This window comes from Ascaphus truei, chromosome 7 (assembly GCF_040206685.1).
Source record: "Ascaphus truei isolate aAscTru1 chromosome 7, aAscTru1.hap1, whole genome shotgun sequence".
NCBI classification, from domain to species: Eukaryota; Metazoa; Chordata; class Amphibia; order Anura; family Ascaphidae; genus Ascaphus; species Ascaphus truei.
This window is the reverse complement of record NC_134489.1, coordinates 73,712,833-73,740,793: the sequence shown is the minus strand read 5'-3', so window position 1 is coordinate 73,740,793 and position 27,961 is coordinate 73,712,833. Positions and strand designations below refer to the sequence as shown.

General features: G+C 41.9%; 1 protein-coding gene across 1 annotated transcript in view; it reads right to left on the bottom strand.

The window, feature by feature from the left end:
- The window catches only part of LOC142499998 (dynein axonemal heavy chain 11-like), a 362,984-nt gene that overhangs the window by 315,377 nt on the left and 19,646 nt on the right, over positions 1–27,961 (bottom strand). Inside the window, exons 8-12 of the mRNA XM_075610053.1 lie at positions 15,896–16,063; positions 13,462–13,578; positions 5,731–5,868; positions 3,581–3,705; positions 2,131–2,323 (exon numbers count right to left, since the gene is read on the bottom strand). Of these exons, the coding sequence (XP_075466168.1) occupies positions 2,131–2,323; positions 3,581–3,705; positions 5,731–5,868; positions 13,462–13,578; positions 15,896–16,063 (741 nt within the window). The remainder of the gene's footprint in view (positions 1–2,130; positions 2,324–3,580; positions 3,706–5,730; positions 5,869–13,461; positions 13,579–15,895; positions 16,064–27,961) is intronic.

Here is a 27,961-nt window from a genome sequence, read left to right as displayed (position 1 = left end):
AACTTAATGTCTCATGTTGCAGTTATGTTAACTTCTTATGCATACATTTATTTGAGGGGTTCGAGAAAGACCCTCTTCCAGGCTTACGTTACCTTATTGCAACCGATAATTGATAGTCAGTACAATCTCATTTTATTTATTTATTTATGCGTGCAGACCTAACCGGGTGAGATTCAGGGCCTGATTTAGAGTTTCTAAATAGCCCCAAAAGTACCAATGTCGTAGAGGCGATTGTGCTGCGTCATCACTATTTCAGAACCAAAACCCTGATTTAGGCCCGGGTCCACAAAGCTCTATTTAACCCAGCAAGTAACTTATCTTAACTTCATGCTAGGACTAACGGTGTACCTTCAAAGGACAATAACATAACGTTATCTCCCGTGAAGAGCATAGTCTTAACTATAACGGCACTTAGTCATAATAATATGCAAATGAAGCATTGTCATAGCATCTCATATCCACCAAAATCCATTAAGGTTAATGCAGGAACTAATCACACGTTTAGGTGATATTTAAACTTAGCACTACTCACATGCAGGCCATGTAATAGGATCTGTAACACCACAGTTAGGGATGGTTTAACTAATATTTCTCGCCATTATTTCTCTCTCCACTTGAGCTCTAGACCTATTTCAGGGTCTGGATTGGAATAACCTTAAGTACGCGTTATTGGAAGACAATGTACTGTTATACTAAATTAACAAGACGTTAAGCCTACGCTATTGAGATGTACTGTAGAACTGCCATTGTTTTGTTATATATTTTCTTTGAGGATGCCATGTCAACTCAGGCAACATAGACCTACTGTAGATCCACAAAAGGTGGGAAGATTTAGCACACCTTGTAAACATTCTTTTGTGGATCCGGACTATAAGGTCTGTTCTTGTTTCAGCTAATATCACATTACAAGCCCTGATTTAACAGAGCTTTGTGGCTCTAGGACTACGCATTCTTATAGTGTAATCAAATTTGCACCTACTGTAGTCCTGGTTGGCATATAATTAATAAGTGTTCTTAAATCGGGAACAACCAACAAACTCCAGATTTAATATAATGCCACTGATTCTAAATCAGACCCTGGGGTTGAAAGAATGTTTTACCATGTGCAAGGCTGGTATTTAACCCATTACAAGGACTGTGTTTTTCTATTCAAGTGTGCACCTGAGGTTTGGACTTTTTCAGCTTAGGATTTGCATGTGATTTCTGTACAGGATATTAAAACGGCATATTGCATCCTCTCTGTATTTCAATTTTACTTTTGTCCCTTCTATACTGGGCATATATTAATTACCATCATCCAGGTTCTATTACATATAGGCTATTAATAATGTCCTTCCTTCTGCTCTCTTTAAGTGCCACACTCGCTAATCCCCGTTTTATTATACGTGTGTGTGTGTGTGTGTGTGTGTGTGTATATATATATATTCATATATATATATATATTCACACACACACACACACATATACATATACATATACACATATATATATATATATATATATATATATATATATATATATATACACACAGTGGTTGACAAATCACCAAAAAATCTACTCGCCACCTAGTACCAAACGTGTGCTGCTTGGGCCAATATTTACTCGCCCGGGGGTTAAATCCACTCGCCCGGGGCGAGCAAATGTATAGGTTTGTCGAACACTGTATATATATATATATATATACCCACATATATATATATATATATATATATATATATATATATATATATATATATATATATATATACCCACATATATATATATATATATATATATATATACATATACACACACACACACACAAACATATATATATATATATATATACACATATAAATATATATATACATTTACATACATATATATATATACATACAAACATACATACATACATATATACACACACACAATTGTTTAATTGACTAGTAGGCTGATCTATAGGACACCTTCGAGCTCTGGAACGTCTTATTACATTGCACCACTTAGTATGTGGCCGATTGTTCCTCAATTTCTATTGTTTACTTTCAAAAAAATTACCGCGCACCAGAGAAGCGCATGTACATCTGAGTCTTGAGACGTTACACAGATCACAGTACACATATCATTGCTGGTGTGTAGTAAAAATGGTACCTTTGGGTTAAAATTAGCTTCATACCCTCCTTCCGCATCACACCGGAGAATTGGTTGGTTTAAATGTGACTCGCACAGAACATAGAGATCTTGAGCCCAGATATTGTATGTTTCCTCATCATGCTTATCTAAAAGTTCCATAAATGTATCATACTTCTGAAACAGCAGGTTTGCTTCTTCAGTCTGAAGAGCCCTGCAAGAAGCATATTTTACTCAACATTATTAAGGAATAAGATGAGACTAAACCTGACCAAACTGAACTAATTACAGTTGTGTGGGTGATGGGTTAAAACGAGGTGATGCTGCATTTGAGAAACTATAGGAGTCTAAAGTACCCCATTATAAGACTCGGGCACTTGTACCATAGTTTGGGACCACATTTGCAAGATCATTCTGTGAGTGGGTTATCTACTCTTCCCATGAAATGAAAAATATAAACGAGTGATTTCCCTCCTGTGAACTGGATTGAGTAGCGTTTCATAGTGAGGTGTTGGTCTCCTTCTCTTATACGCAGGTCTTTATTATACATTGGGTTCTTTAGTAGCTACTGTGGTAAATTAACTCTTCTTACTGATACAAAAGATGCAGATTTATATTCTATCTACAGACTTAACACTGGATATTTTGCCAGCTGGCACTTGCTGAATGATACACGTAGCCAATAAGAGACATGTATTTATATTATTTCATTATATGTGTAATACAGCAAATAAATACCACTTGTGATCACATTCACATGTCTTAGACAGGTCTGCAACGCTGCTTTTCCCCATTATCTCTCAATGCTTCCACTGCAGCTAGGGATTCTGGGAAACGACATGTACCAAAACCTTGATGTTGGACTCTGGGGGTGTGACTGTGATGACTGGGGCGCTATCTCACGGAGACTCCCATACAAGGCAATTGGAGTTTTGGTGAAATGGTGCCCCCATTGGCACTATCACAGTTTAATTAATTACTCCCCTAAACATCAGAGAAAGGGGCCATCAAAAACCTCTTAAATTAAAAAAAAAAACACCTTTTAATTAAGAATTCACTGCACATTTGGTATTATAGAAAGAAAAAAAAATAACACATAATGCAATATTATTGTATGCCCAAAATATAAAGCTAGTGATGAATTTAATAATGAAGCTGGTTATCAAAATGTAAAACAAACATTAAGGGGATTAAAAAATAATAATATTAATAATTTGCATTCATTTATGAAGAAATGGAAACATCCAGTAATGAGTGTTTATGAGGCTTAAGCAGACGTTATCGAGGAGGCCGCATATACGGTGCAATTGTGCATAACACGTGGTTTTTTTCTTCATACCTTTACTTTCTCTCACAATTTGTTGTCCATCATCTTTAACAAGGAAGTGTAAAAACTAGATGGGTAGAATATGAAAACTGCAAGTGGTTTGAAGTAAAAAGAAAAGCATTATGATGGCATAATGTTCCTAACCTGTGGTTAATGTGTTTGAAAGATAATCTGTGTTTTAGTAACCTCTCTCTTAATTCTTGAGACCATTTTAAGTTGCCTGCAGTTACTGGCATATTTTTATGAAGAACATCATATCCTTTGTACCACTGGAAGAAAAGAAAAAAAGTATATGCATCATTTTTATTCCTAAACAATGAACAGTGAATTTGCGAGCCCTAAGAACGCTGTTTATACAAGTATCAAGCAATAAAAAAAAAAAAAGATGTACAGTAAAAGCTGCGTTATCTGGAGACACAAGAAGTGCCGGATAAGCAGAAATTCCAGTTAACAGTTATATGATCCCATAATTGTAGTACAAATGTTCAAAGAATTACAATACATTAGAACATAGAAATACCACTCTAGCACTGTTTATTCTTTTGATATTCGCTGCGGTATAACTGCGCAGCGAAGGAAAATCTGGAGGCAGTACTGTAAACTTGCACTTCGTATTGTCAGCGCATGGCATCCACCCAGACCACTTGAAACTACATTCAAAATTAAAACTATTTACATATTTTTATTTGTTTCTTTGAGGAGGTAAGTAGGAATTTAGACCAGGGTAATGCAGTTGATGTGGTCTACTTAGATTTTGCAAAGGCTTTTGATACGGTTCCACACGATGTCGGTGTACAAAATAAAGCAAATTGGACTCAGTAATAATATATGCACCTGGATTGAAAACTGGTTGAAAGACAGACAACAGAGGGTTGTCATAAATGGAACTTTTTCAGGTTGGGCTAGGGTCGTGAGTGGAGTACCTCAGGGATCGGTGCTGGGTCCACTGCTTTTTAACTTGTTTATTAATGACATTGAGGTTAGCATCGAGAGCAAAGTAAATTGTGTAAGGTAGTAGAATCAGAGCAGGATGTAATTTCTCTCCAGAAGGACTTGGAGAGATTGGAAACTTGGGGAGGTAAATGGCAGATGAGATTTAATACAGATAAATGAATAACCTTACATTTGGGAAGCAAGAATAAACAGGCGATTACAAATTAAATGGGGATAAATTGGGGGAATCCTTGCAGACTTAGCAATAGTGCACAAAGTCATGCAAAGGCAGACAAGATCTTATCTTGCATTAAACGTACAATGGATGGAAGGGAAGTAAACATAATTCTGCCCCTTTACAAAGCATTAGTAAGACCACACCTTGAATATGGAGTACAATTTTGGGCACCACTCCTTAGAAAAGACATTATGGAACTAGAGAGAGTGCAGAGAAGAGCCACCAAATTAATAAAGGGGATGAACGATCTATCTTATGAGGAGAGGCTAGCTAAATTAGATTTATTTACATTAGAAAAGAGGTGTCTAAGAGGGGATATGATAACTATATACAAATATATTCAGGGATAGTATAGGGAGCCTTCAAAAGAACTATTCATCCCAAGGGAAGTACAAAAGACTCGGGGGCATCCCTTTAGGTTTGAGAAAAGGAGATTTCACCAGCAACAAAGGAAAGTGTTCTTTACAATAAGGGCAGTTAAAAAGAAACTCTTTGACAAAGTCCCTGCTGGTGACGAAACGCGTCAGAGTGCGCTTGGTGATGTCCGGTTTTTTTTTTATATTAAATTCGATTTTTTTCTACTAGTTGTGTTTGGTACATTTTTCCTGCAGTGCACCGCCATCCTATTGCTTTTTCTACTCTACTTACCTTGGCTGGAGCACGCGTTGCCTGGGACAGATTCACTGTACCTTGTTACAGAGGATTTACTACACACCAGCTGTTGGACTCAGGGAGGGTTAGAGTGACTGGGCGGTTCAGTCATATTAGGCAGCTTGGCGGCTCTAGTTTTTCCCCTCCCTTGTATTCATTACCCCTCACCCCAGCCTGTGTAAATATGTCCACTATGCCTTATGAGACATGGTGATATATATGTTAAGCTTCTGATTTCGCCCAGACGTGTATATATTGGATTTAAAGGATGTTATGATACTTCATCTTTGTGCCAGCTTTACTTGAGCCCTAGTGCTTGGGGTTCATGACCCCCCCCCCCTCCAAACCAATACATACACCCAGGCCAAAGTCTATTCCCATCAGCTCATTCCTCCTCAGTCTGGCATAGGCCGGACACACAAATATTATTATTAGATATCTTAAAATAAACATAACAGAAATGTGAGTTTACCGTATCTCTTTGATTGTGAAATATTTCCTTGGAACATTTGATTTCCTGTTCAAATAGCGATAGAAGTTTAACATAGTTTGGATAGAAGATAGAATTGATCACATGCCGCTCTAGGAGTGCCCCAAAGATTTGCAAAACCTAAAACATATAAAACAGATTTTCTTTAAATCAACAAATATATTGGATCCGAGGAAAAAATGCATAACAGAGCCAGATTGTATTAATGGGTCCTCTAGTATCCAGTATAATTCCAATAACTGCAATTCTTACTACTTATAGCTACCATAAGATATCCCAAAATTTAGATGGTATCATCAACTGGACATTTAAAAAGGCCATCTCGTGAGTCATGGGGGAAATAATCTGCTTGAGGATGTTGATCCCACTGGCATACCTATTAATTATCAGAACAGATTAGTCTCATATACCTTAACAATCTGAGAGTAGAGAGCAAATTTGCCCGACTAATTGCACGAGGATTTAAACAACAAGCAAAAAAAACCAACAGCTGACCTTACATTTTGGAATAAGTTGACATATATTGAGATTATGAAGAAGTGGGGCTGTGAGCACAGAGGGCGTTTTTCACTGGGACAATACTTGAAGGGCACTCTGACATGGGAAATCTAGGCAATTAGTAAGAGCTAATACAAGCTGTTTTTATAGACTCCCTGCTTCAGAACCTCCTTATTTAGTGTTTGGCTTCCACTGCATCTTATTTCTCATGCAATTCTCATCTCTTACTACCCATAACCTTTATTTTTTTTCACCCGCCCCACCACAGGCCCCATGAACACACAGGAAAAACCCGGTAAAGTTCTCTTGTAATATGTTTTAATAGCTGTAAATGCACAAGTACATGTTAACGCCCTTAGATATTTTTAAAAGGAGTTTAATTTGTACACCAATGGGTTTTTTTTATGTACTAAATTTGAACCAGTTCTGCCAACCAAGATATCTGGCACATAGTTTTAGCCTTTGAACAAACATACACAATAGCTTTCACAGAAACATGAAACTAAGCACTTCACTCAGATCTGTGGCAGCTTTCATCAGAGCTCAATACAAACTGCTTGACTCTTGTGTAGATAAGGTTTCAAGCACTTTGAGAGAGCCTCTTTATCCAATATAAATGAAGACACATTATGGTTGTTATTAAACTATTGTGCCACCATAATATGCTGATAAAATACTTTCGATGAGCAGCCATCTCTTTTGATTGTACTTCCTTTGTTAGGGATGAGCTTCTGGAGAGTGCTCAACGCTTTGAACATAGATACAGGTTGCGCGTCTGATACTTGCATCACCCACTCAACGGCTTGGGGATCATTACATGAAAAAGAAGATCTTTCAAAATGTTGATTTTACTTGAGTTTAGTTAGTAAAAAGAACAATCCAAACACACTGCTAACATTCCACCCTGGGTGTGGCTTCAAGATTGCTTAGATTTGAAAGGTTCAAGAAAAAAATTGGGGTGGGGGGGAAATAATGTAGGGGACTGTGGACGGACGTTCACAGAGGTACGCAATTAGGAGGCTTTATAACGTGAAATTATAATAGGCTTTATTGTGCCTGTTCCTTTTCATCAGGAAAATTATCCAAACACAGGGGGGGAACAAAGCTTCTATTCACTTGGGAGTAATTCTAGTGAAAACACTATGCAACCAATTCACATCTCCCTAGTCAAGCATTTCTCCCCAGCCCCAAACATAGCATGAAAATAAGCAGATACAGTATAAGCAGACTCTTAATAATGAAAGCCTTATCTGTTTATCAGCTGTAGAGTAAGCTTCTCTGCTCTCCTGGAACTGCACTGAGCGTGCACAGAAAATCAGCATCCAGGTTTAGAAGTCTTATATGGGCCTTGTGTCTTAAAAGCATCTCTGCTAACTTTGGCAGAGCTCTAAACAAGTGTGTCTCCAAGTTCAGCTCAGGTGTCAGCTAAAGAGTTCTCACTTCCTGTTTGAACAGACAGGCTTTTGTAAGCCATCTCAATCAGGCAGGTGGTGTTTAGTAATTAACTACCAGAAGTTAACCACCACACTGCTAGATTAAAGGCACATTACTGAACAGGGATAAGTCCCCTATTACATACCTCCCCTGTTTGTGGGAAGCTCGGGCTTACCATGGCCAAAGCCCATCCTTCCACTCTCATTCGAGATCTTTCTGTGACTTGAATGAGAGTGGATGGAGGAAGAGAACCTTCTGTCCCGCTGTGATTGGAGCCCTTTCTACAGTTTATTTTTGTCTCCTCCCAAAGGTGCTTGAGATCAGCACTCCTCAGTCGCTCGAGGAGGACTTTTTCCACGTAAAGTCTTCTTATTGCTTGCGCGGTCTTGAGATTTCTGTTGCGTCGGGCACTCCTCTTTTTGTAGACAAAGTGTATGGCAACAGTTGTAGAGCAGTTAGGACTAGCCCTTGGAGTTTTCTGCTCTTGAAGCGGTCTTTCTGCAGCTTCTCCACACCACGGAGTCACCAGTTCAGCTTCTTCAGCTAAGGATTCTGCACTCCTACCTCTGTTTGTTGCCTGTTGGGCAGCTGTAGGTTTGGCTAGTGCTTTCTTTGGTGGCTCAAACTTCGTATTTTTGTTTTGAAGTTGCGTGGAGTCCCCAACTCTCACTGTACCCATGTCCTCACGGGCATTAGTTACTGTGGGATACTGGTGCTTGGGCAGTGCCAATACCTTTTTCCATATTGGAGGAATCTGTATCAGAGTCTCCTTCATATTCTGGAGCTCTGTAATTTTTGTCGTCAAGGTTGCCGCTGCGTCTGTTTTCTCCTTGGTGTACTGACTCAAGGGAATGGAACAGTCTCTCTGTCTCTCCAGCTCTTGCTCCAGTTTCTGAGCCTTCTCACGCTCCCTCTCATACAGAGTCACCTGGTATCGAAGCTCCGCCTCCAATGATGCTCTGAAGACCTGCAGTGTGGCCTTTAGCTCCTCATACTGCTCTGTGGGGACGTACTGGGTATTCAGATGTTCCTGCAGCGCTTGTACCTCTTTTGCAGCCTGCAGCTTTTCTTCCTGCAGCGTTTGCTGCTTCTCCTCAGCATACTGGAGGTGTGTACGCAGACCTTGCAGTTGGTTCTGCAGTCGGCGCTCTGCTTCAAACATTTCCTCTTTCAAAAGTTTATTTCTTTCTTTAAGAGCCTGCAGCTCTTCATTCGTTCCCTTGACGTATTCTGTCAACTCAGAATTTTCTTTTTTTAATCTTACATTTTCTCTTTTTTCATTCTCTGTACTATTCAGGGCTTCCTTGCAGTCCACCTTCCATTTTTGCACATCTGCTTGGAGGCGGGCTGTCTCCTGGCATGAGACTTCCATCTCCAGGTTTAAGTTCTGAAGCTCCTTCTGAGAGACTTTGAGATCTAAGTTAAGATGTAGGATAGTTTTCCATGAAATGTCCAGCTCCTCAGTGAGACTGTGTAGTTCCTTTCTGGAAACTTCCAGGTCTGTGCGGCAGCTGTTGGTCTCATGATGTGAGGCATCCAGTGCTCTGTGGAGTGTCTGAACCTCTTTCTGAGCTACGTCCACTTCTATCCGGCCACTGTTGACCTCCTGTCGTGAGGCATTCAACTCTATGAGCAGAGTGTGAACCTCTTGCTGGAAGACTGTCATCTGCTTCAGTGCCTCCTCATACTTCCGCTTTAGCGTAGCCACCATTTTGTCAGACTGGCTCTGCTTTACATCAATGGCGAAAATAGTAGCCTTTGCAGTATCTAGCTCAGTCTTGAGATCCTCCAATTCAGTCTTGGCCGCAGAGTAAATTGCGAGCACAGTCTTCTGTAGCTCAGCATTATTATTATTTTCCCTTTCCAATTCTTCACAGAGTAGATCACAGTCATGCCTGGCAATTTTCAGGGCGTCTTCAGGGCTGGTCAAGGGATCGTCACTCACTGGTTCCGGCTCCACTTCCCTGGGATGACTGGTTGAGGGTTCCTCACTGATGGCACCGGACAGACACTTCTTTGGGGTACACGACTTCTGCCTTGGGCCCTCTGGATATTCAGTTATACGTGGGACGAATTCTCCATTTTCTCTAGCCTGCAGGGCATCTCGGTCCCCCTTTTACTCCACAGGATCTGCGGACGTGTCTGTTACTTCCACAGTAAGTGAAGAACCGCTTTTCTTTTTCTTCCTTTTTGATTTGGATGACACCGTCCCTTCAGGGATACTGGGGTCTCCATCTTCATTTGAAGTTTTAGCAGCGTCACTGGATCAACCCGGCTTTTCTTGCAACTGTAATAGCTGACGGAAATATTCGGTGATCCACTGCTCCCGCTCTGTCTCCTGCTGATCATATTCGTCATCAAAGGGAGCGGTCTTTTCTGTTCGTGCCGAGTTCAGGCACCCCCACCATTCTTGGGATGTTTTGTGGGTGTGACTCGGTTCGGGTTCCCCGTAAGAGATGTCTTCCTCTTTATTGGACTGGACGGGCCACTCTTCAGTGGGGTAGGGTTCATTACAGGAACCTGCATCTTGTCCTCCATTTTTAGGCTATCAGGTGTCATTTTCTTCCTGACCTCAGGAGGCGCTATTGCAGCTGTTGCCACTGTATTTGCTAGAACCCCCAATTGTGATAGTCCTACAGATGGGCATATTTTGCTTGTAGAGGTCATGGCTCTCACAGGCATCTCTGTAGATTTTTCTTTCTTGGGTAATTTTTAATTTTTTCAATATCAGCAGTACTGTGCATGCATTTTCTCTAATCAGGTATACAAGATTGTGCAGTTGCTAGGTAAAAAAGTCTATTTGCTATACACCATTTATTTGCTAGGTGAAATCCCTCCGCTTCAGCAACAGAATTTGGTTTTCTGCCTGAGTTCAGTAATTTTCAGTCTCATCTTTGGGTATTATGGCATTCACACTTCACACTTTGGGTGTCTGTTTTGCTCCCAAGATAATAGGCATACTTTTTTACTTGCAGAAAAAAAACATTCTTTGCAGTGGACTCAACACTCAGCAATTGGCTTTGAAAAAACTTTTTCTTTATAGGGCAATTTTACACTCAGCATTTGTTTGCTAAAAATACCCTTGCTTCAGCACAGTCTTTGTATCAGTTTTCACACTTTTCTGCATATACTCCATTCACAGCTGGTAGCCCTATGCGGTGTGGCAACCTTTATTTGCAAAATCAGTAACACTCGTGGGTCACCATCTGTTTTCACTGCTTCAGCGAAACTTTTGAAAACAAGAAAAACCTATCCCTTTTTAAGGGCTGACTCACTTCTTGAACCCTGACTATGGCTAGAAGGCAAAATCCCTATTTCAATGACCGTATTACACTTTGTGATAGGTAATTAAAGGTTTACCTGCTTCAGCAGTCTCTTGGGATTGGGGGAAAGAGTCAATCTGTGGTTTTGTAAGTTTCAGTGCAGTGTAAGTTTCAGTGGTGTGTGTCCCATTAAATCTGATCTCTGCTGCATGAGGGGGTTTTTTTCCCCCAAGTTGTTTAGACTGTTTGTAGGCAAAAAAACATAACAAAAAATTCACATTAAAACTCCGGTCCTTTTTAATTACAAGGACACCTCTTATCCCACTTCTGACACCATATGTGGATGGATGTTCACAGAGGTACGCAATTAGGAGGCTTTATAACGTGAAATTATAATAGGCTTTATTGTGCCTGTTCCTTTTCATCAGGAAAATTATCCAAACACAGGGGGGGGGGAACAAAGCTTCCATTCACTTGGGAGTAATTCTAGTGAAAACACTATGCAACCAATTCACATCTCCCTAGTCAAGCATTTCTCCCCAGCTCCAAACATAGCATGAAAATAAGCAGATACAGTATAAGCAGTCTCTTAATAATGAAAGCCTTATCTGTTTATCAGCTGTAGAGTAAGCTTCTTTGCTCTCCTGGAACCGCACTGAGCGTGCACAGAAAATCAGCATCCAGGTTTAGAAGTCTTATTTGGGCCTTGTGTCTTGAAAGCAGCTCTGCTAACTTTGGCAGAGCTCAAAACAAGTGTGTCTCCAAGTTCAGCTCAGGTGTCAGCTAAAGAGTTCTCACTTCCTGTTTGAACAGACAGGCTTTTGTAAGCCATCTCAATCAGGCAGGTGGTGTTTAGTAATTAACTACCAGACGTTAACCACCACACTGCTAGATTAAAGGCACATTACTGAACAGGGATAAGTCCCCTGTTACATGGACATAAAACATCTGTTTAGCCTGAAGAAAGGTCCATGTAGGACCTGAAACGTTGTCGCCGTTTCTGCTGCCCTATGCGATTAATCTATATTGAACCTTTCACAAGAAGTGTGTAAGCAGTGATCTACTTTTCATGGAGATTACCGTTACTTGTTTTTTGGATTTGAAAGGTGCAATGGCAGTGCTACGGTTGTTATGCCATCTACTACACTGTTCCAATAAACGGATATTACATACAGTAAATAGTAGTGTGTGCTAATTAACTCTGTGGGTGCCCCTACAAAGCAAAGAATTGTGTTATTTCTGGCACAAAAACAGGTTATACTAACTGGACGTTCGGGTTATAAATGGGATAATGGAATCTTCGCACTAATATAAATATCTATTACCCATTAGGCATTGTCTCTTTAAATGTCCCTAATTCTCCCAAGGGAGTGGAAGTAGAATTAGTGGGTAATTCTCTTGCGAATGCTGCATTTGTAACAATCATTTCCCCGTTTTGTTTCTGATGCACGCGCTCCAGGTAAAGGGTTAGTTACCTTTACATGCCTGTGTGTCTGATGGCATGTGAGGCGCAGAGCACAGGCCTTCCTCATAAACATGCACACAGCACTGTGGTCCTACCACCTGGGCAGCCCCTGGCCCATCTGCAATTTAATGATGATTTTAAAATGTTTCTTGTGCTCTCGTAGCTGTATTCTTACAGAGCTGCTGCTAAAACTGTTTTTCACTCAGTGGGAAGTTGGTCCCTGACGGCAATTTCACCTGCTGGCATCCTTTTCATTTTCTTGTTGCTCCTTTTTCCCCCCGTAGTGAGTACCCTTGATTATGTTGACATTGTATTTTACTATGTCCTCTGCATCTCGTTCTGAGTTTCATAAAAACTATTCAACTCCTTCACATCATAAAGACATGCAGCATGTTTCCCCCTCCCCTTCCCTCTCCCCCCCCCCCCCGCTCCCTTCCCTCTCCCCCCCCCCCCCCCGCTCCCTTCCCTTCCCTCTCCCCCCCCCCCCCCCGCTCCCTTCCCTCTTCCTCTCATTTAATACATCCAGTGCATCATTTCCCCCTTCACCATCAGATGCACTGTTGGCCTGTTCTGGCAGCAGCAAAGTATGTGCAATATTAATAACATCCTGTTCTGTGGCTTGATACCACATATGGGAAAAATAAAAAAAACCCTGCAAAAGCAGGATCTTGTCTAATAGTAACTGGAAAAAAAAAAAACAAGTTCTACTTACAGTCTTTTCAAAAGATTTTCATTTATTTTAGGAACAAGGGAAAAACACAGCGTTTCAGGTGAACACAATGTTTGAGGCGATCCCTGATGAAAGGTCTGTGTTGGACCTAAACAGTTGTGTTTCTCCCTTGTTCCTAAAATAAATGATTTTTTTTTTTTTAAAGACTGTAATTAGAGCTTTTTGTTCAGTTACTATTGGAAGAGATTCCCCTTCAGCTGTTTTTTTTTTACTGTGGTGTTGGCTGCACATACAGGTTTTCTTCAGAGAAGCTTCCCCCCTCCCCCAAGTTTTGTCTTCTTCTTGATAAAGTTTGTGGAAATGCTTTGCAAATGATAAATTACCTTAAAAGCTGATTCAAGTCCATTTGACTCTTTAAATGCCAGGTTCAAAATCCTGCCTAATTGATGGTCAAAGTCATTTATTTGCTGACGATATCTCATATAATCAGACAAGAAATCCTGCAAAGATAGCAACCATATAACAAGTTTAACATGAAACATTAAAAAAAAATGCATTTTCTATGTATGTTTCCTATATATTGACATACATAGCGTAGTACTGGTTCTTAACTTTTTCCATGTTGGAAGTGTGGGTTTGTAGGTATGGTGTAGTGGTTAAGGCATTGTCCTGGAATAGTCAAGCTTGATGAGTCTTGTGTGATCTTGGACATATTACTTTCTGTTTGTGCCTCAGCTCACTGATTTGTGTTTGGTTAATACCAGCATTATTATTCTTTTCATCCTCGTGGGAGACACAAAAATGTAGGTTATTGTTATTCTAGACAAAAATGTGTGGACTAAAGCAAAATAATATTTTCAGCAAAAAAATGTACAGAGACTCAACATACTATGAAACAAAGTCCAAGTGATGTGTCTGTGTGTCTGTGTGTCTGTCTGTGTGTGTGTCTGGATCTTTTCTGTTGGAAATTTAATGAAACGTCCAAACAATAGATCTCTGAATGCTGCTTCTAGGACAGGAGAAGGAAAACAACGTTTGATGCACCATACAGATGCAGCGGCCGTTATTCGAACAAATCACAGCGCCATTTTCGTTTGCGCTGCTGTATTCCACGTGGCCAATCGCCCCAGGCACACGTGTTTATCGCGGTTGTTTTGTTTGAATTTCATGGATTGTGTGCAATTAAATGCAATAAAATTAATGAATTGTAATATGTACAGTACTGTGCTAGTGAGTCAATTTCTGGCGTTTAAAAACTAGAACACTAAAATGCCATTTCCTGCACTCGCCTGTACTCGAGTCTTAAGGCGGTACGGTTGGAAGAAATCACGCGCCATGACATGGGTATTCCGAGGTATACACCGCGTGAAGTGTTCAAATAACGGCCGCTGCATCTGTACATTGGGTGATATTGCTTAACAAGTGTAGCTCAACTGTCAAAAGCATTACTGCACGTGCTTTTTCTTTAATTGATAGAGAAACATTATGAAACATTTGTGGATGTGAAGAATATCAAACATTAGTGAACTTGGAAAATCACAACATTTACAACAAACAAATGCCATGTTTAGCAATTACAAATTGGTAGAAAATGTCATTGGCCACATTAAATGTCCTCAAAAAGTGACTTGTGTGAATGCTTGTGTGAGTTCCATGAAATGCAGAAAATGTGCACCTTTTTCAAAATGAAACTCAAATTATATGCTAAGATTTTATAACTTTCGAGTAAAATATTCAAATATGCTTACAAAGTGAACCCTTTTTCACATCTCTTTCCCTGAAGTGGCTGCAGAAATGCCAATAATGCACAACAGTAATACTTTTTGAAGTTGATGCTAATCTATATAAATCCAAGAGGTATTACCATTAATTTTATTACTATTGCCAACACTACAAAGAAAAATAATTCAATAGATGTATCATACTAAATCCACCTGTAAAATATAACTGATGATAAAATGTGATATGAGGGATCTGCAAAGTAAATTTGACACATAGGGAGAAGGAGTGGCTCAGTGAGTAAAGACACTGACTAAGAACAATGTCCCTGAATGTGAATCAGAGGAACCTGGTTCAAATCCCGGTGTCAGCTCTTTGTGACCTTGGGCAAGATACTTTCTATCTCCCTGTGCCTCAGGCACCAAAAACAGATTGTAAACTCATCCTGGGCAGGGACTGTGTTTCTAACAATCCTACGCTGTACTTTAATTGTGAAGCACTTTGAGTCCCATTGGGAGAAAAGCGATATAGGAAATATAGTTATTATTATTATATTCATCTACAATTTAGCAATGATGAGAATATCTGCATTAGCAGATACTGTAGCAGAGAATCGCCTATCCTGCCCATTTTTCCTATATAGTCGTACAATCTACTAAAACTATGACCTTTATTTTTTTTACCTGGTGTTTCCTTGTGCCTATCTCAATATAATGAGTTATTGAACCTAAACTAGGAGGTTCTCCGGAACTGATCCATGGTACCCGACCTTCCCCCCCCCCCCCCCCACCATACCCGATATATTTGAAGATTTTTGTGTTGGTGTGACACTAATCTGCTGAGGACATCGCAGCTTTCTTTCGGCCCCAAGAGTGAGCCTGACCATGTGGTCATATTGTGTCCACAGGTAGACAAGACTATATCTCTGGAGCCGGGGATCCCCTAAGGTCAGTGGACCATGGATTGTCTCAGAGGGATCCCTGGTTCAAGTGATATGAATAAATACCCCCACAAAATAAAACGAGCAGCATGGACTTTTAAATCATTACTGGAAAGAACACTTTCTTAAACCAGTTTAGAAAACACTGTAATTGTTACCATATTTGTGCAATCAAGAGGATTATATTTGCTTTCTTGAAAAATCCGCCAACTTTCATTGGACTCTTCACTCATGGTATGAATTTCTTCACTGAGAATTTTTCCTTTGAATCCACCAATCTCAACTTTCTCCAGTTTCAAGAAGTCTATGGCTGCTGTGAACAGCTCCTTCAAGAGAAAAATAAGAATTTACAGCCACCTGTAAAAGAATAACAACTAAACAATACTCTATGGCAAATTCTGTGGTTTATTTTAACTCTGCTGTCTTCCATGCAGATGTCAAAGAGACTTCCCATAGATCTCACCAAATAAGGCTCCTTCAAATTCGATGATGACAAAGTGGGTGGAGCATAGCAGTTATGTTAAGTTGGGATTTGAGTTTATTTTTCAGACTACACAACCCGTTTAAAAATCTCGGAGAAAGGAAAAACTAGGAGGTGGAAACAGCCTAATACGGTGAAGAAATCTTTTTTTTTTTAAATTAAAAAAAAATACTAAAACATGGAAACTGTGCCCCTTTATAAACAAAAAAACAGTGATAAGGTGAGTAGTGTCATATTTTTTTATTATTAAACTCTGCTTTGATATCATTTGGATCGAAGACTAAAAATGCACCTTTTGAAGATGAGGGGTATCTAGATTTGTCCTGTTTTATCTCTAAAGGGACAGCTAATAATGGTACACACATTTGATCTTCATGAAATCAATCCCATTGACCTAGGTTTAAGAAAATCAGTTCCTGTTTGGACATGACAGTAGCCTACCAATGGCACATAACTTGCAGTGTCATCAAATCAGCCACACTTACAACAATAATTACCAAAGTGTCCTGATGCTCCATCATTTCTGGATGATGTCGCCAGCTTAATAGACGTGCTAAGCATCATTAACACAGTTAGAAATGCTTACATTTTCATAAATGAATATTCAATGGGTGTGAAAGCCTCTATATGAACATGCAGCAAATGCACAATGTCAGTCTGGGGTTTAGAGAGCCGTTTGATAACCATGTTTTTACTGAAAAAAAAGTATCACTAAACGTAATCTTAGATTATTACATATAAAGGTTTTTTGCAATGGGGTTAACCATTAGTCAGTCATGTCAGATATAGTATGATTCTGCTTAATTAATATTTGTTTTCTCTTAGTAGTAAGTGATCTTCAAACAAACAAATCCTTCCAGTGCGCACTCAGAATAATGCACATACACTCTCTCGTTGTGCAAATCAAGAATTCAATCTTCTTTATTCACATTACAACTGCACATTTGGATTTACAGGAACAAACATGTTAACCACCCTATGCGTTTCACACAATATGCTTCGTCAGGGGTAGTATCGAGAAGACAGACGACAAAGGGTTAAAGAGACAAACCAAATACACACATTCACTTTATAAAAATTGAAATTACACTATTATGAAGCACACATAGATGCAAAATAAACACTCAATGTATGCTCTATTAATGCATTGTATAAAACAGATTTATAAATAAATATGAACAGACTGATTGGTATATATAAAAAAATAGTTTATAAATATATGTATACAAACATATCGATGCTTTTAACTTCTGACCCATATTAGTTATATAAAACAATTTATGACATCCCATTCCTTATTCAATCCTAGAGGTATTCTGGTCCCTAACTCAAAAATCCAAAAGACTTTCCTCTGGCACAAAAGTTTAAACTCATCACCACCTCTAATATTGGGGGTGACATGTTCAATGCCTAAAGAAGTGAAAACATTTAAATCAGAATTATGTAGTACTGTAAACTGTTTGGAAACTGGATGATTGAGATATATTTTTTTAAGTATGAGAGATAAATGGTCGCTAATGCGCTGACGCAATAGTTTAATGGCCCTCCCAACATACTGTATTGTATGCCACAGTCACAAGTAATTAGGTAAACTACATTGTCTGTATAAGGTCATGTATAATTTTATTGTGTGTTCTGGTTTCTTGTTGAAAAAAAAAAACATTGTTGGTAAATCTGCAATATTTACATTTATGGCCACATGCATATTTATGCATTCCATTAAATGCTTTTGGATGTACAGTAGGTGTCGGAGATGAATGCTATTGTCCTTTAGCAGTAGTCAATCACTTGGACCAAGAGAGATAGTGGGAGGTCTTTTGAAAACAAATCGTGAACCCTTTGTAATGGAGGGTCATAAGTCTTTATCCAAATTCAGGACATGCCAATGTTTATTAACAATCAACTATGTCCAATGCTTCCATACTGAATTTAGTGATAATAGAAGGAACATTGAGGCACACGATCCCCTCAATTAACTAGTGCTGCAGAGCATATATTTCCACATTAGTAGTCAGTTGCTGCATCCGGATAACAAAATAAGTGTAGGAGCTTTTATAAATCAACCCCTAGTTGGGAAGTGGTCTGGCGAGACTATGAAGGGTTGTCCGGGGGAAGTCCTAAAACCCACCCAGACCCCATACATAAGTCCCGCTGCTAAATAAACCAGTTCACCTGGGGAGGCTCCAACATTGCAAATGGTAATGAATTACTCACAGGTAACTTTGATTCATCCGGTCTTGTGTGCTCCAGGCTGCGTGAAAGTGCAGGAGAAATCACCACCGCAGAGGAGAGTGAAACAGCGTAAGAGCTGCGGGGGGTGTTATCCCTTCTCTCTTTTTTTAAATCCATGTTGAAATAAAGCCGTCCTTATAGCACAGTCCAGCCTTTGCCATTTTTGTTGCGCGGCCGTGCCCGCTGTTTCACTCTCCTCTTCGGCGGTGGTGATTTCTCCTGAATTTAGTGATAACATGTAATCTTTCATTAATCTGTTTGTTTTGCCTATTTGAAACTTGTGTATTTTGATCCAAATCATTATCTCTAGGGGTAGATGTACACCCTGGAATATCCAATCCGTCAATTAGATCCACTCCACCTCTTGGGTCAATCAAGTCATTTCTCTCTTTAGAGAGTGTTCTCTAAGCATAATCCAAGCACATTTTGGGGTAACCTCTTTTTTTTTTTTAAAAATCGATCATATTCTTTAGCTCTGATGTTAAAAAGTTTATTATCCGAGCAATTTCTCTGGAGACAGAGGAACTGCCCTTTTGGTATAATATTAATTGATTTTTTTAGATCAATTTGTGGCTCTAAAAGGAAATTTCCTAAATTTTTCTTCCTATAAACATCACTATGCCTTTTGAAATCTACTCACACCAACAAAGTTAAATCCAGATAATTAATTTTCAATGGGTCTCTTTCCACAGACAGTACAATAATAAGATAATTACGGTTTAGGTAATTGACAAAAAGATCAAATTCAGCTCGGCTACCATCCCATTCAAAAATCTCAATATATTTCCTATAGACTACTTAGTATCTGTGATCGGTAAATGTTGTCATACCCAACTACGCGGTACTGGTCACACTAACCCATGAAAAGGTTGGCATTGGCAGCGCAAAATGACTGCCCGTTGCCATGTTTGGAGATAAAAATCCTGATCAAACAAAAAAAAATGATACATTAGTAAGAAAAATATACAATCCAAAATCAAAACACATCTGTTCCAATGTATAATGTTCTTCATTAAACTAAAAATATTCAACTGCCTTAATGCCATCAGAGTGACTAATGGAATATGAAGATGTTACATCCAATGTCGTTCAAATAAATGTGGATTTCCATTCAAAATTGATCTCATGTATATATAAAGGCAGTTTTACAGTAATCGGCTGAAGGAATAAATGTACATACTCTGATCATTTTTCATTCACCTGGCTGCGCACTGGAAAGTGTCTTGTTTGTCCGAGATTACTTGCTAAAGAGGACGGGTAGCACGCTTATTTACCAAAGCCAGTGTTTGGTGTGGAGCAGAGAGACAACTTTGGGAGCAAAGAGGCATCAACCTTTTATCCACTTTCTCTTTAGTTGGCGCTATATACATAAAGATATACATACACACTATTATGTACATAGCCCTTCACAGCAGTAATACACGTGATATAATAGTATAACACATAATGGGAAATAGTGCTTTAAGACTTAAAATTAACATTAGGAAAAGGAGTCCCTGCCCCGAAGAGTTTACAATCTAAGTGGTAAGTAGAGAGAACGTACAGAGACAGTAGGAGGGTGTTCTGGTAAGTGTGTCTGTAAGGGGTCAATATTGTAGTTTAAAAGTAGTTTAATCATTAGGATTTGCAGTATTCTCATTTTAAAGCAGATCAACAAAAATATTACAGTGCAATAATGTGGCATACAGTATATATGCCCAAAAGGAAGGATCATGAATTAATTCAAATTTTAAAACAATAACATGGATTGTTTTTAAACTAGATTTGTGTCATTAAAATCTATCCTTAATCCCAGAACTCAATCTAATTATCTGAAGGTTGACCAATGAGAAGAGGTGGAAGTCGATGAACTTTCAAATCTATCAGATGAGGGAAGAAAATCACTGAAACTTCAAGAAGCACAGAACAAACCCTGTAACAGTTCTGTTGTATAAACTGCAGTAAACCATTGTACGTACAGTTTAACCTTTACATATTTTCTGACTACAGGTAAACCCTGTGACAGTAGGGGTAGATTCGGCTGCTTTTAATAAAGGTTAAGTCTGCCATTACCTGCCTTTCAATAATACATCTGTATTATGGTTGTGTATATATATATATATATATATATATATATATATACATGTAGAGGTATCAGTACCGTGTTAGCCGAGCTTCAATAATCAAAAAATAAATAGATGATACCGTTCTGTGGCTAACGAAATGCTTTTATTTGTGCGAGCTTTCGAGATACACTGATCTCTTCTTCCGGCGATGTTACAATGAATGAAGCAAGGATAACTTAAAAACAGTGTCTCTTGGAATGTTATCTGTGCTTCTCCTTCCCCCGGTGTGGATGTGTTTTATGGCTAGAGGTGTCAAAGGGTAACTGAAAGCAAGTGAAGAAAGAGTGTGTATGTGTATCAGTGTGAATAAAAATGAATGGAGAGCCCACAGTATAAACAGTGCTCTACACAAGGTGTGTGCACTGTTTATACTGTGGGCTCTCCATTCATTTTTATTCACACTGATACACATACACACTCTTTCTTCACTTGCTTTCAGTTACCCTTTGACACCTCTAGCCATAAAACACATCCACACCGGGGGAAGGAGAAGCACAGATAACATTCCAAGAGACACTGTTTTTAAGTTATCCTTGCTTCATTCATTGTAACATCGCCGGAAGAAGAGATCAGTGTATCTCGAAAGCTCGCACAAATAAAAGCATTTCGTTAGCCACAGAACGGTATCATCTATTTATTTTTTGATTATATATATATATATATATATATATATAGTCAAAGAGAAAAATAGAGAGGCGCAATATATATGTAGCCCCCTTTCCCGTGTCTAGGGTGACTACGTGTGGTGCGTTATCTGTTGAGCTCACAGGAGGCTGACCCTCCGCTGCAGGGAGCCTGTGTGATGACAGCGCCTCCACCTGCGAGGGATCCAAGCACAATTGGATAAGCCCTGCCCAGAAACACAGTATAGAAATGATATACACACAGTGTTATAACAGATTATCTTTACTGGTACACAACTAATAACACACACACACACACACACACACACACACACACACACACACATATATATATATATACAGGCCTCGCACAGCCATGCCCACACAGTGCCCCACTGTCCAACCAGCACCTTATACACCCTGGTGCAGTTTCCCCCCCAAAGTACAGAGGTGCCCTGAGCACCTAACCACCCACAGTCCACAGGAGCTAAACCCACACCAAAGTGTGCGATAGCGCTAGCCACAGAATGTATGTGAACGTTGGTGCACTTGTAGGGCGTGATACCTGCCGGGGCTCCAGCACCCGGGTACAGCCAACTGTTGACAAGACCAGTCTGATCCCATGTCGTCATCAGCAAAGACATCCGCCTCTGCGTGGGGTGGACCCCCGCTGGAGTGTCCCACCTGAAGAGTCTCTGTCTTGCGGTGGTGGTCTGGTCCTAGACCGCAAGTCTCTGCGCAGCGTCTCTGCTCTGTCCCTGACACTATAAGCTAAAGGGGAAATGTCCCTATGTAAGGGGCCTTTCCCTACAGCACCAACAAGCTGGTAGGGACTCAGGGCCTACCTGGGGGCTAAGGGGGCAAAAGAGGCTGAGTCCAGGGAAGCACAGTTTCCTGGACACTACCTACTCTGATCCTGCTCCTGTTCCGACTGGCGTGGCCCACAGCGCACCAAATGTATCAATCCTAGTCCTTTGTGATCCTCACAGACCTATTGGCTGTTGTGCGCCATGTGACTTGCAGCCCCTGGGGCTGCTGGGAATTGTAGTTCCCCTGCGTAGCTACCATATAATGGCCATCGCCAGCTGGTGCTCTGCGCATATGCGCGCATACCCGTAATGGCCGCCGCAACCTCGGAACGTTCTGCACATGCGCGAGATGTCATCTGCGCAGGCGCCAACCCCAAAATGGTGGCCCCGCTAGCGGGGTGCGCCGCAGAGCCTCCGGAGCGCTCCCTGCACTCCTTCCTGCAACCTCCTTGACTAGAGGCGGTCCCCCCCGCCCAGAGTGGAAGTAAGGGGGGACCAAGGGGGACCTGGCAATATTTATATGTGTTGTAAAGCCTGGTTCCAGCACTTCAGGGAACAGGGGTTAACTCTGTACTCAGGAGAAATGCTGCAAGTTGCCTGTGACCTTTCAATGTAATACTTTTTATGTAACACTTTTAATGTTGCATGTTAACCCACCAATCAGGGGCTTGGTCATCTTGAAGGCACTTGCCCTTAACACTCCCTCAAATGTATCTATGTTGTGCCATGGAGGTATAAAGGTGGGGAGGGAGGCCCCTGTTCGTTAGTCCTAGTGGGCATTCCAGAGCCAGTTCAAGCCAGAGTCAGTCCCAGCCAGAGCCAGTGGAAGTTAGAGCCAGTCCCAGCCAGAGCCAGTGGCAGTTAGAGCCAGTCCCAGCCAGAGCCAGTGGCAGTTAGAGCCAGTCCCAGCCAGAGCCAGTGGCAGTTAGAGCCAGTCCCAGCCAGAGCCAGTGGCAGTTAGAGCCAGTCCCAGCCAGAGCCAGTGGCAGTTAGAGCCAGTCCCAGCCAGAGCCAGTGGCAGTTAGAGCCAGTCCCAGCCAGAGCCAGTGGCAGTTAGAGCCAGTCCCAGCCAGAGCCAGTGGCAGTTAGAGCCAGTCCCAGCCAGAGCCAGTGGCAGTTAGAGCCAGTCCCAGCCAGAGCCAGTGGCAGTTCTCCCAGAGTTCTGGGCTCCTGTGTGTGTTGATTGGGGTCTCTGAAGGAAGCCTGCTAGACACAGCATGGGAACATTACTGGGAAAATCTCTTCTCAACGGTCCCTCCACCCAGGCCTGCAGGGTGTTCCCCAGTTGGCAGTGGGTGTATTTATGTATGTGAACAGTTGTGGATATCTTTTACCAATAAATACACTTTTATTAACTCAGTTGCTCTGTCTGGCGAATTGATCCCTGCTGTGTTAGTCCAGGTCTCCCGTGAGCAACCCCCACGCAGCAATTTAGGATTTCTTATCAATATTTTGCTCCAAATTAGCAAAATGAGAATGCAATCTCAATCAAGCCATAAAAAATGAATTAATTTTTATTGCTAAATACTGTATGTCAGGGCAAAAATGGAATATCTTTTGTACTGAAGCGAAACTGTGCCAGATACTCCTTATTGTTACTGCCAGCATTACTGCGGTCTTCTCCACAAAACTAGTACTTAGTAGGTCAGCTTTGCAGATTAAAACTTAACGTAGCATCGAAGGCTGATAATAAATTTGGTATTGTAAAAGAGATTGGTGTACATTTTTAATAAACTGAAACAAACTATAATACAGGGAAAAAAGGCATTAGGTGGAAATATTTAGTAACTGGCGTTAAGCCATAAGACACCATGCAGAGCTGTCAGACATATGAGTTATAAAGGGTTAGATACTCAAAGCTGCTTTAAACTATCCCTACTAATGTGACGTTACTTTACCTAACTAGGTAACGTCTGTTAGTTTTCATGCATCCTGAAAACCAACGTTCGGCAAACTAGCTGAATGAACGGGGATCATAGTGTGAGGATTCAGGGATCGCGGCATCCGCGCCCTGGTCTCCCTTCTCCTGCGGTTACTCCCACGACCGTGGCGCGCGCCTCTCGCTGGCGTCACTCACCTTCGGCGGTCCTGGGGGTTCCCCGCCGTGCTCTGCGTCCTCGGATGCCCGCGGGGTCTGCAGTCCCGCATGCGGCCGCCGTGTTCTCCAGCCGCGCGCCTGAACAGCGCGCGCCGGGTGAGGTTAATTTATTCACTGCTCTTGCAGTGAAGACCCGCCCCCAGCACACTAAGAGGACCTCCTACCAAGACAAGAGTCCTCACCTGCCTGCCAATCAACGGGACCTATCCAGGATAGCTCCACGCAGTCCTCCAGGCCTGCCCCCACCTCTGATTGGCCAGTCACACTTTATAATGCCAGTTCTTCCTCTTACTCATTGCTCGACATAGTTTTCACTTGGATTACTACTCTGGCGTTTTCTCTCTTATTCTCTCAGGTTACGACTTGGCTTGGCGGACGTCTCTCTCTGGCTCTAGACCCCTGCTTGGACAAACGACCTTCCGGAATTCTCCAATCCCAGACTTTGGCTAACGGCAACGACAACGACATTTCTACACTGGTACCGGCAAGTATTGCTAGCTAAATACACCTGGCCTGGCAACGCCAAAATCACCACACTCCGGACACGCTCCCTTTGCTGCGGGTGCGTGCTTCTATACGTTCCTCACCTCAGTGAAAGGAACGGGTCTGGTCTGCGGGCAGCACCGGCGTAACATTATGTCGAGCCCACAAGATGCAGACCAGACTGTCTATGATGACGGCCATGTACCAACAAATACAGGCCTTAACGGATCAAGTGGCTCTCCTCTCCCAACAGGTATTGGACCGCCCTTTACAGGCTCTGCCTGCGGCTGCACCCCCGGCGCAGCCTGACTTATCTTCCACTTCATTTTCAGTTCCGAAGATTCCGGCTCCAAGGCCCTACGCAGGGGATCCACACGCCTGTCGTGGCTTTCTCAACCAGTGCGAGATCCAGTTCGAGATGGCTCCCCAGTTGTATGCTACTGGCCGGAAAAAGGTAGCCTACGTATATAGTCTGCTCACAGGTAATGCACTGGCATGGGCCTCTCCGATCTGGGAACTACGCCCTGATATTACCCGCGATTACGCGGCCTTCAGACGGGACTTTCGACAGGTTTTTGATATCCCCGCACGTCAAGAGACTGCTTCTGATACCCTGCTAGAGCTTACACAGGGACGTCGGCCTGTGGGTCAATACGCCTTGGAATTCAGAACTGTAGCAGCTGAGACTCATTGGGGTCAGGAGGCTTTAGTCGCCGTCTTCTGGAAAGGTCTATCGGAGTCTCTGAAGGATGAACTTGCTTCCCACACCAGGCCAGAGTTACTGGAGGATCTCATCACCCTGGCTACTCGTATGGGTCAGCGCCTTCAGGTACGCCGCGCTCAGCGTCAGCTTCCCCGGGCTACGCCTTTCCGTGCTTCCTTTTCCAGGTTCTCTACTAACCAGAGACCCGTCGTATCCCCGTTACCGGCGCTGGAGGCTCCAGAGCCGATGCAACTTGGAGTTCAGCAACCTCGGGTACCGTCACGACAACTTCGCTCTACTGGGGAATCGTGCCATCATTGCGGAGCTTCTGAGCAGCGTACCCGTAACCATCCTCCATCTCCGGGAAACGACTAAGCCCAGTGAGTACGAAGGGGCGCTCTCTGGGTACTGAATCTCCTTGTCCCCCTCCCAGAAGGGAACTTCCCAAAAGATTGACTATTCCCGTCTCCCTTTCAGGACCGACTTTCCGCACCTCCACTGCTGCATTTATCGATTCCGGCGCAGGAGGGAATTTCATAGATCAAACCTTTTCTGAGCAAAATCAAATTCCGCTTTCCAGGAAGGACTCTCCCGTTGCCTTGGTCGGGATTGATAATCGACCTCTCACCCCGGCTTATATCTCCTTAGAGACCGGACCTATCACCCTTTCTACTCATTCTCACAAAGAGACTCTGGGTTTTGATGTTATTCATGCCCAAAGAACACCTATCACGCTTGGCTTGCCCTGGTTACAGAAGCATAATCCACACATCGATTGGGTTTCTCCTAACCCTATTAACTGGAGGTCAAGGTCAGAGAAACCTTTTTCCTCTATCAAGCAACCATCCTTTCTATTAGCCAATACATCAAGTTCTCTGAGGGAGTTACCTTCTCCATACGCCGAATTCTTGGACGTTTTCAGCAAGGCTCAGTCTGAACTTCTACCTCCTCATCGTTCCTACGATTGTCCGATTGATCTGGTACCTGGTTATACCTTGCCTAAAGCCAAATCTTATCCTCTCTCGTTGCCCGAGACCAAAGCTATGGACGAATATATTCGTGAGAATCTTAAGCGGGGCTTCATACGTCATTCCAATTCTCCTGCGGGGGCTGGATTCTTCTTTGTCAAAAAGAAAGATGGTACTCTCAGACCATGTATTGATTACCGGGGTCTGAACCATATCACGGTGAAGAATCGTTATCCCACTCATCTCCGAACTCTTTGATAGACTTCAGGGGGCCAATCTCTTTACTAAACTGGATCTCCGTGGGGCATACAACCTCATCCGCATCCGGGAGGGCGATGAATGGAAGACTGCCTTCAACACCCGTAGCGGACACTACGAATATCTAGTGATGCCCTTCGGGTTATGCAACGCACCGGCAGTTTTTCAGGACTTCATCAATGACATCTTTTGAGACGTTCTTAATATATTTGTCATTGTATACCTGGATGACATCCTTATTTTTTCTCAAAACTTACAGGATCATATCATCCATACGAAGTTTGTGCTTTCACGCCTCCGCGAGAACCGGTTGTTTGCTAAAATGGAGAAATGCATTTTTCATCAGTCTACCACTTCTTTTCTCGGATACATCATCTCCAACAAAGGTTTGGCCATGGACCCAGAGAAGCTAAAGGCCATCGTGGATTGGCCACAACCCAATTCCCTCAAATCTGTTCAACGGTTTTTGGGTTTTTCTAATTATTACCGGAAGTTTATCCGCAACTTTTCTACCATTGTCGCTCCTATCACGGCACTGACCAAAAAAGGTGCAGACCCTTCATCTTGGTCTCCAGAAGCTGTCACGGCATTCGAGACACTGAAACAAACTTTTGTCTCTGCTCCCATCCTTCGACACCCTAACACGAATTTCCCCTTCACCTTAGAGGTTGACGCTTCGGACTGTGGGGCTGGGGCGGTTCTGTCGCAGAAATTTTCTTCCCAGGATAAACTTCATCCTTGCGGGTTTTTCTCCAAAAGATTTTCATCGGCAGAGAGGAATTATGACGTGGGCAATAGGGAACTTTTGGCCGTCAAGATGGCTCTTCAAGAATGGAGACATCTTCTGGAGGGGTCAAAAGAGCCATTCACCATCCTTACGGACCATAAGAACTTATTGTACATTGAGAATGCCCGTCGCTTAGGTCCTCGCCAAGCTCGCTGGTCGTTATTTTTCTCTAGATTCAATTTTGTTCTCTCATACATTCCCGGCACTAAGAACGTCAAGGCGGATGCTCTCTCCCAGCAATACTCTTCTGAAGAGAGATCAGAGAAAACCACTGAGTCCATCCTCCCTAAACAAAGAATCTTAGCAGCTGTGGCATTCAAGAATCTGGAGAGGATCATCAAGTCTCAAGAGAACCTCCCGTCCGGTCTTGTGGTTCCTAAAGACTCTTTGTATGTGGAACCCAAATTTATCCCTGAAATACTGGACTGGGGACACGCCGTCCGTTCGGTAGGGCATCCTGGATTCAAGAAAACCTTGGACCTCATCCGTCGTACCTTTTGGTGGCCCAATATGGTTAAAACCATTCTGGAATTTACACGGTCCTGTCCGGTATGTGCGCGTAACAAGATTCCTCGTCAGAAACCTCAGGGTCTTCTCTTACCTTTACCTATTCCGGAGCGTCCCTGGTCCCACATTTCGATGGATTTTATTGTGGAGTTGCCTAGGTCGAATGGCAT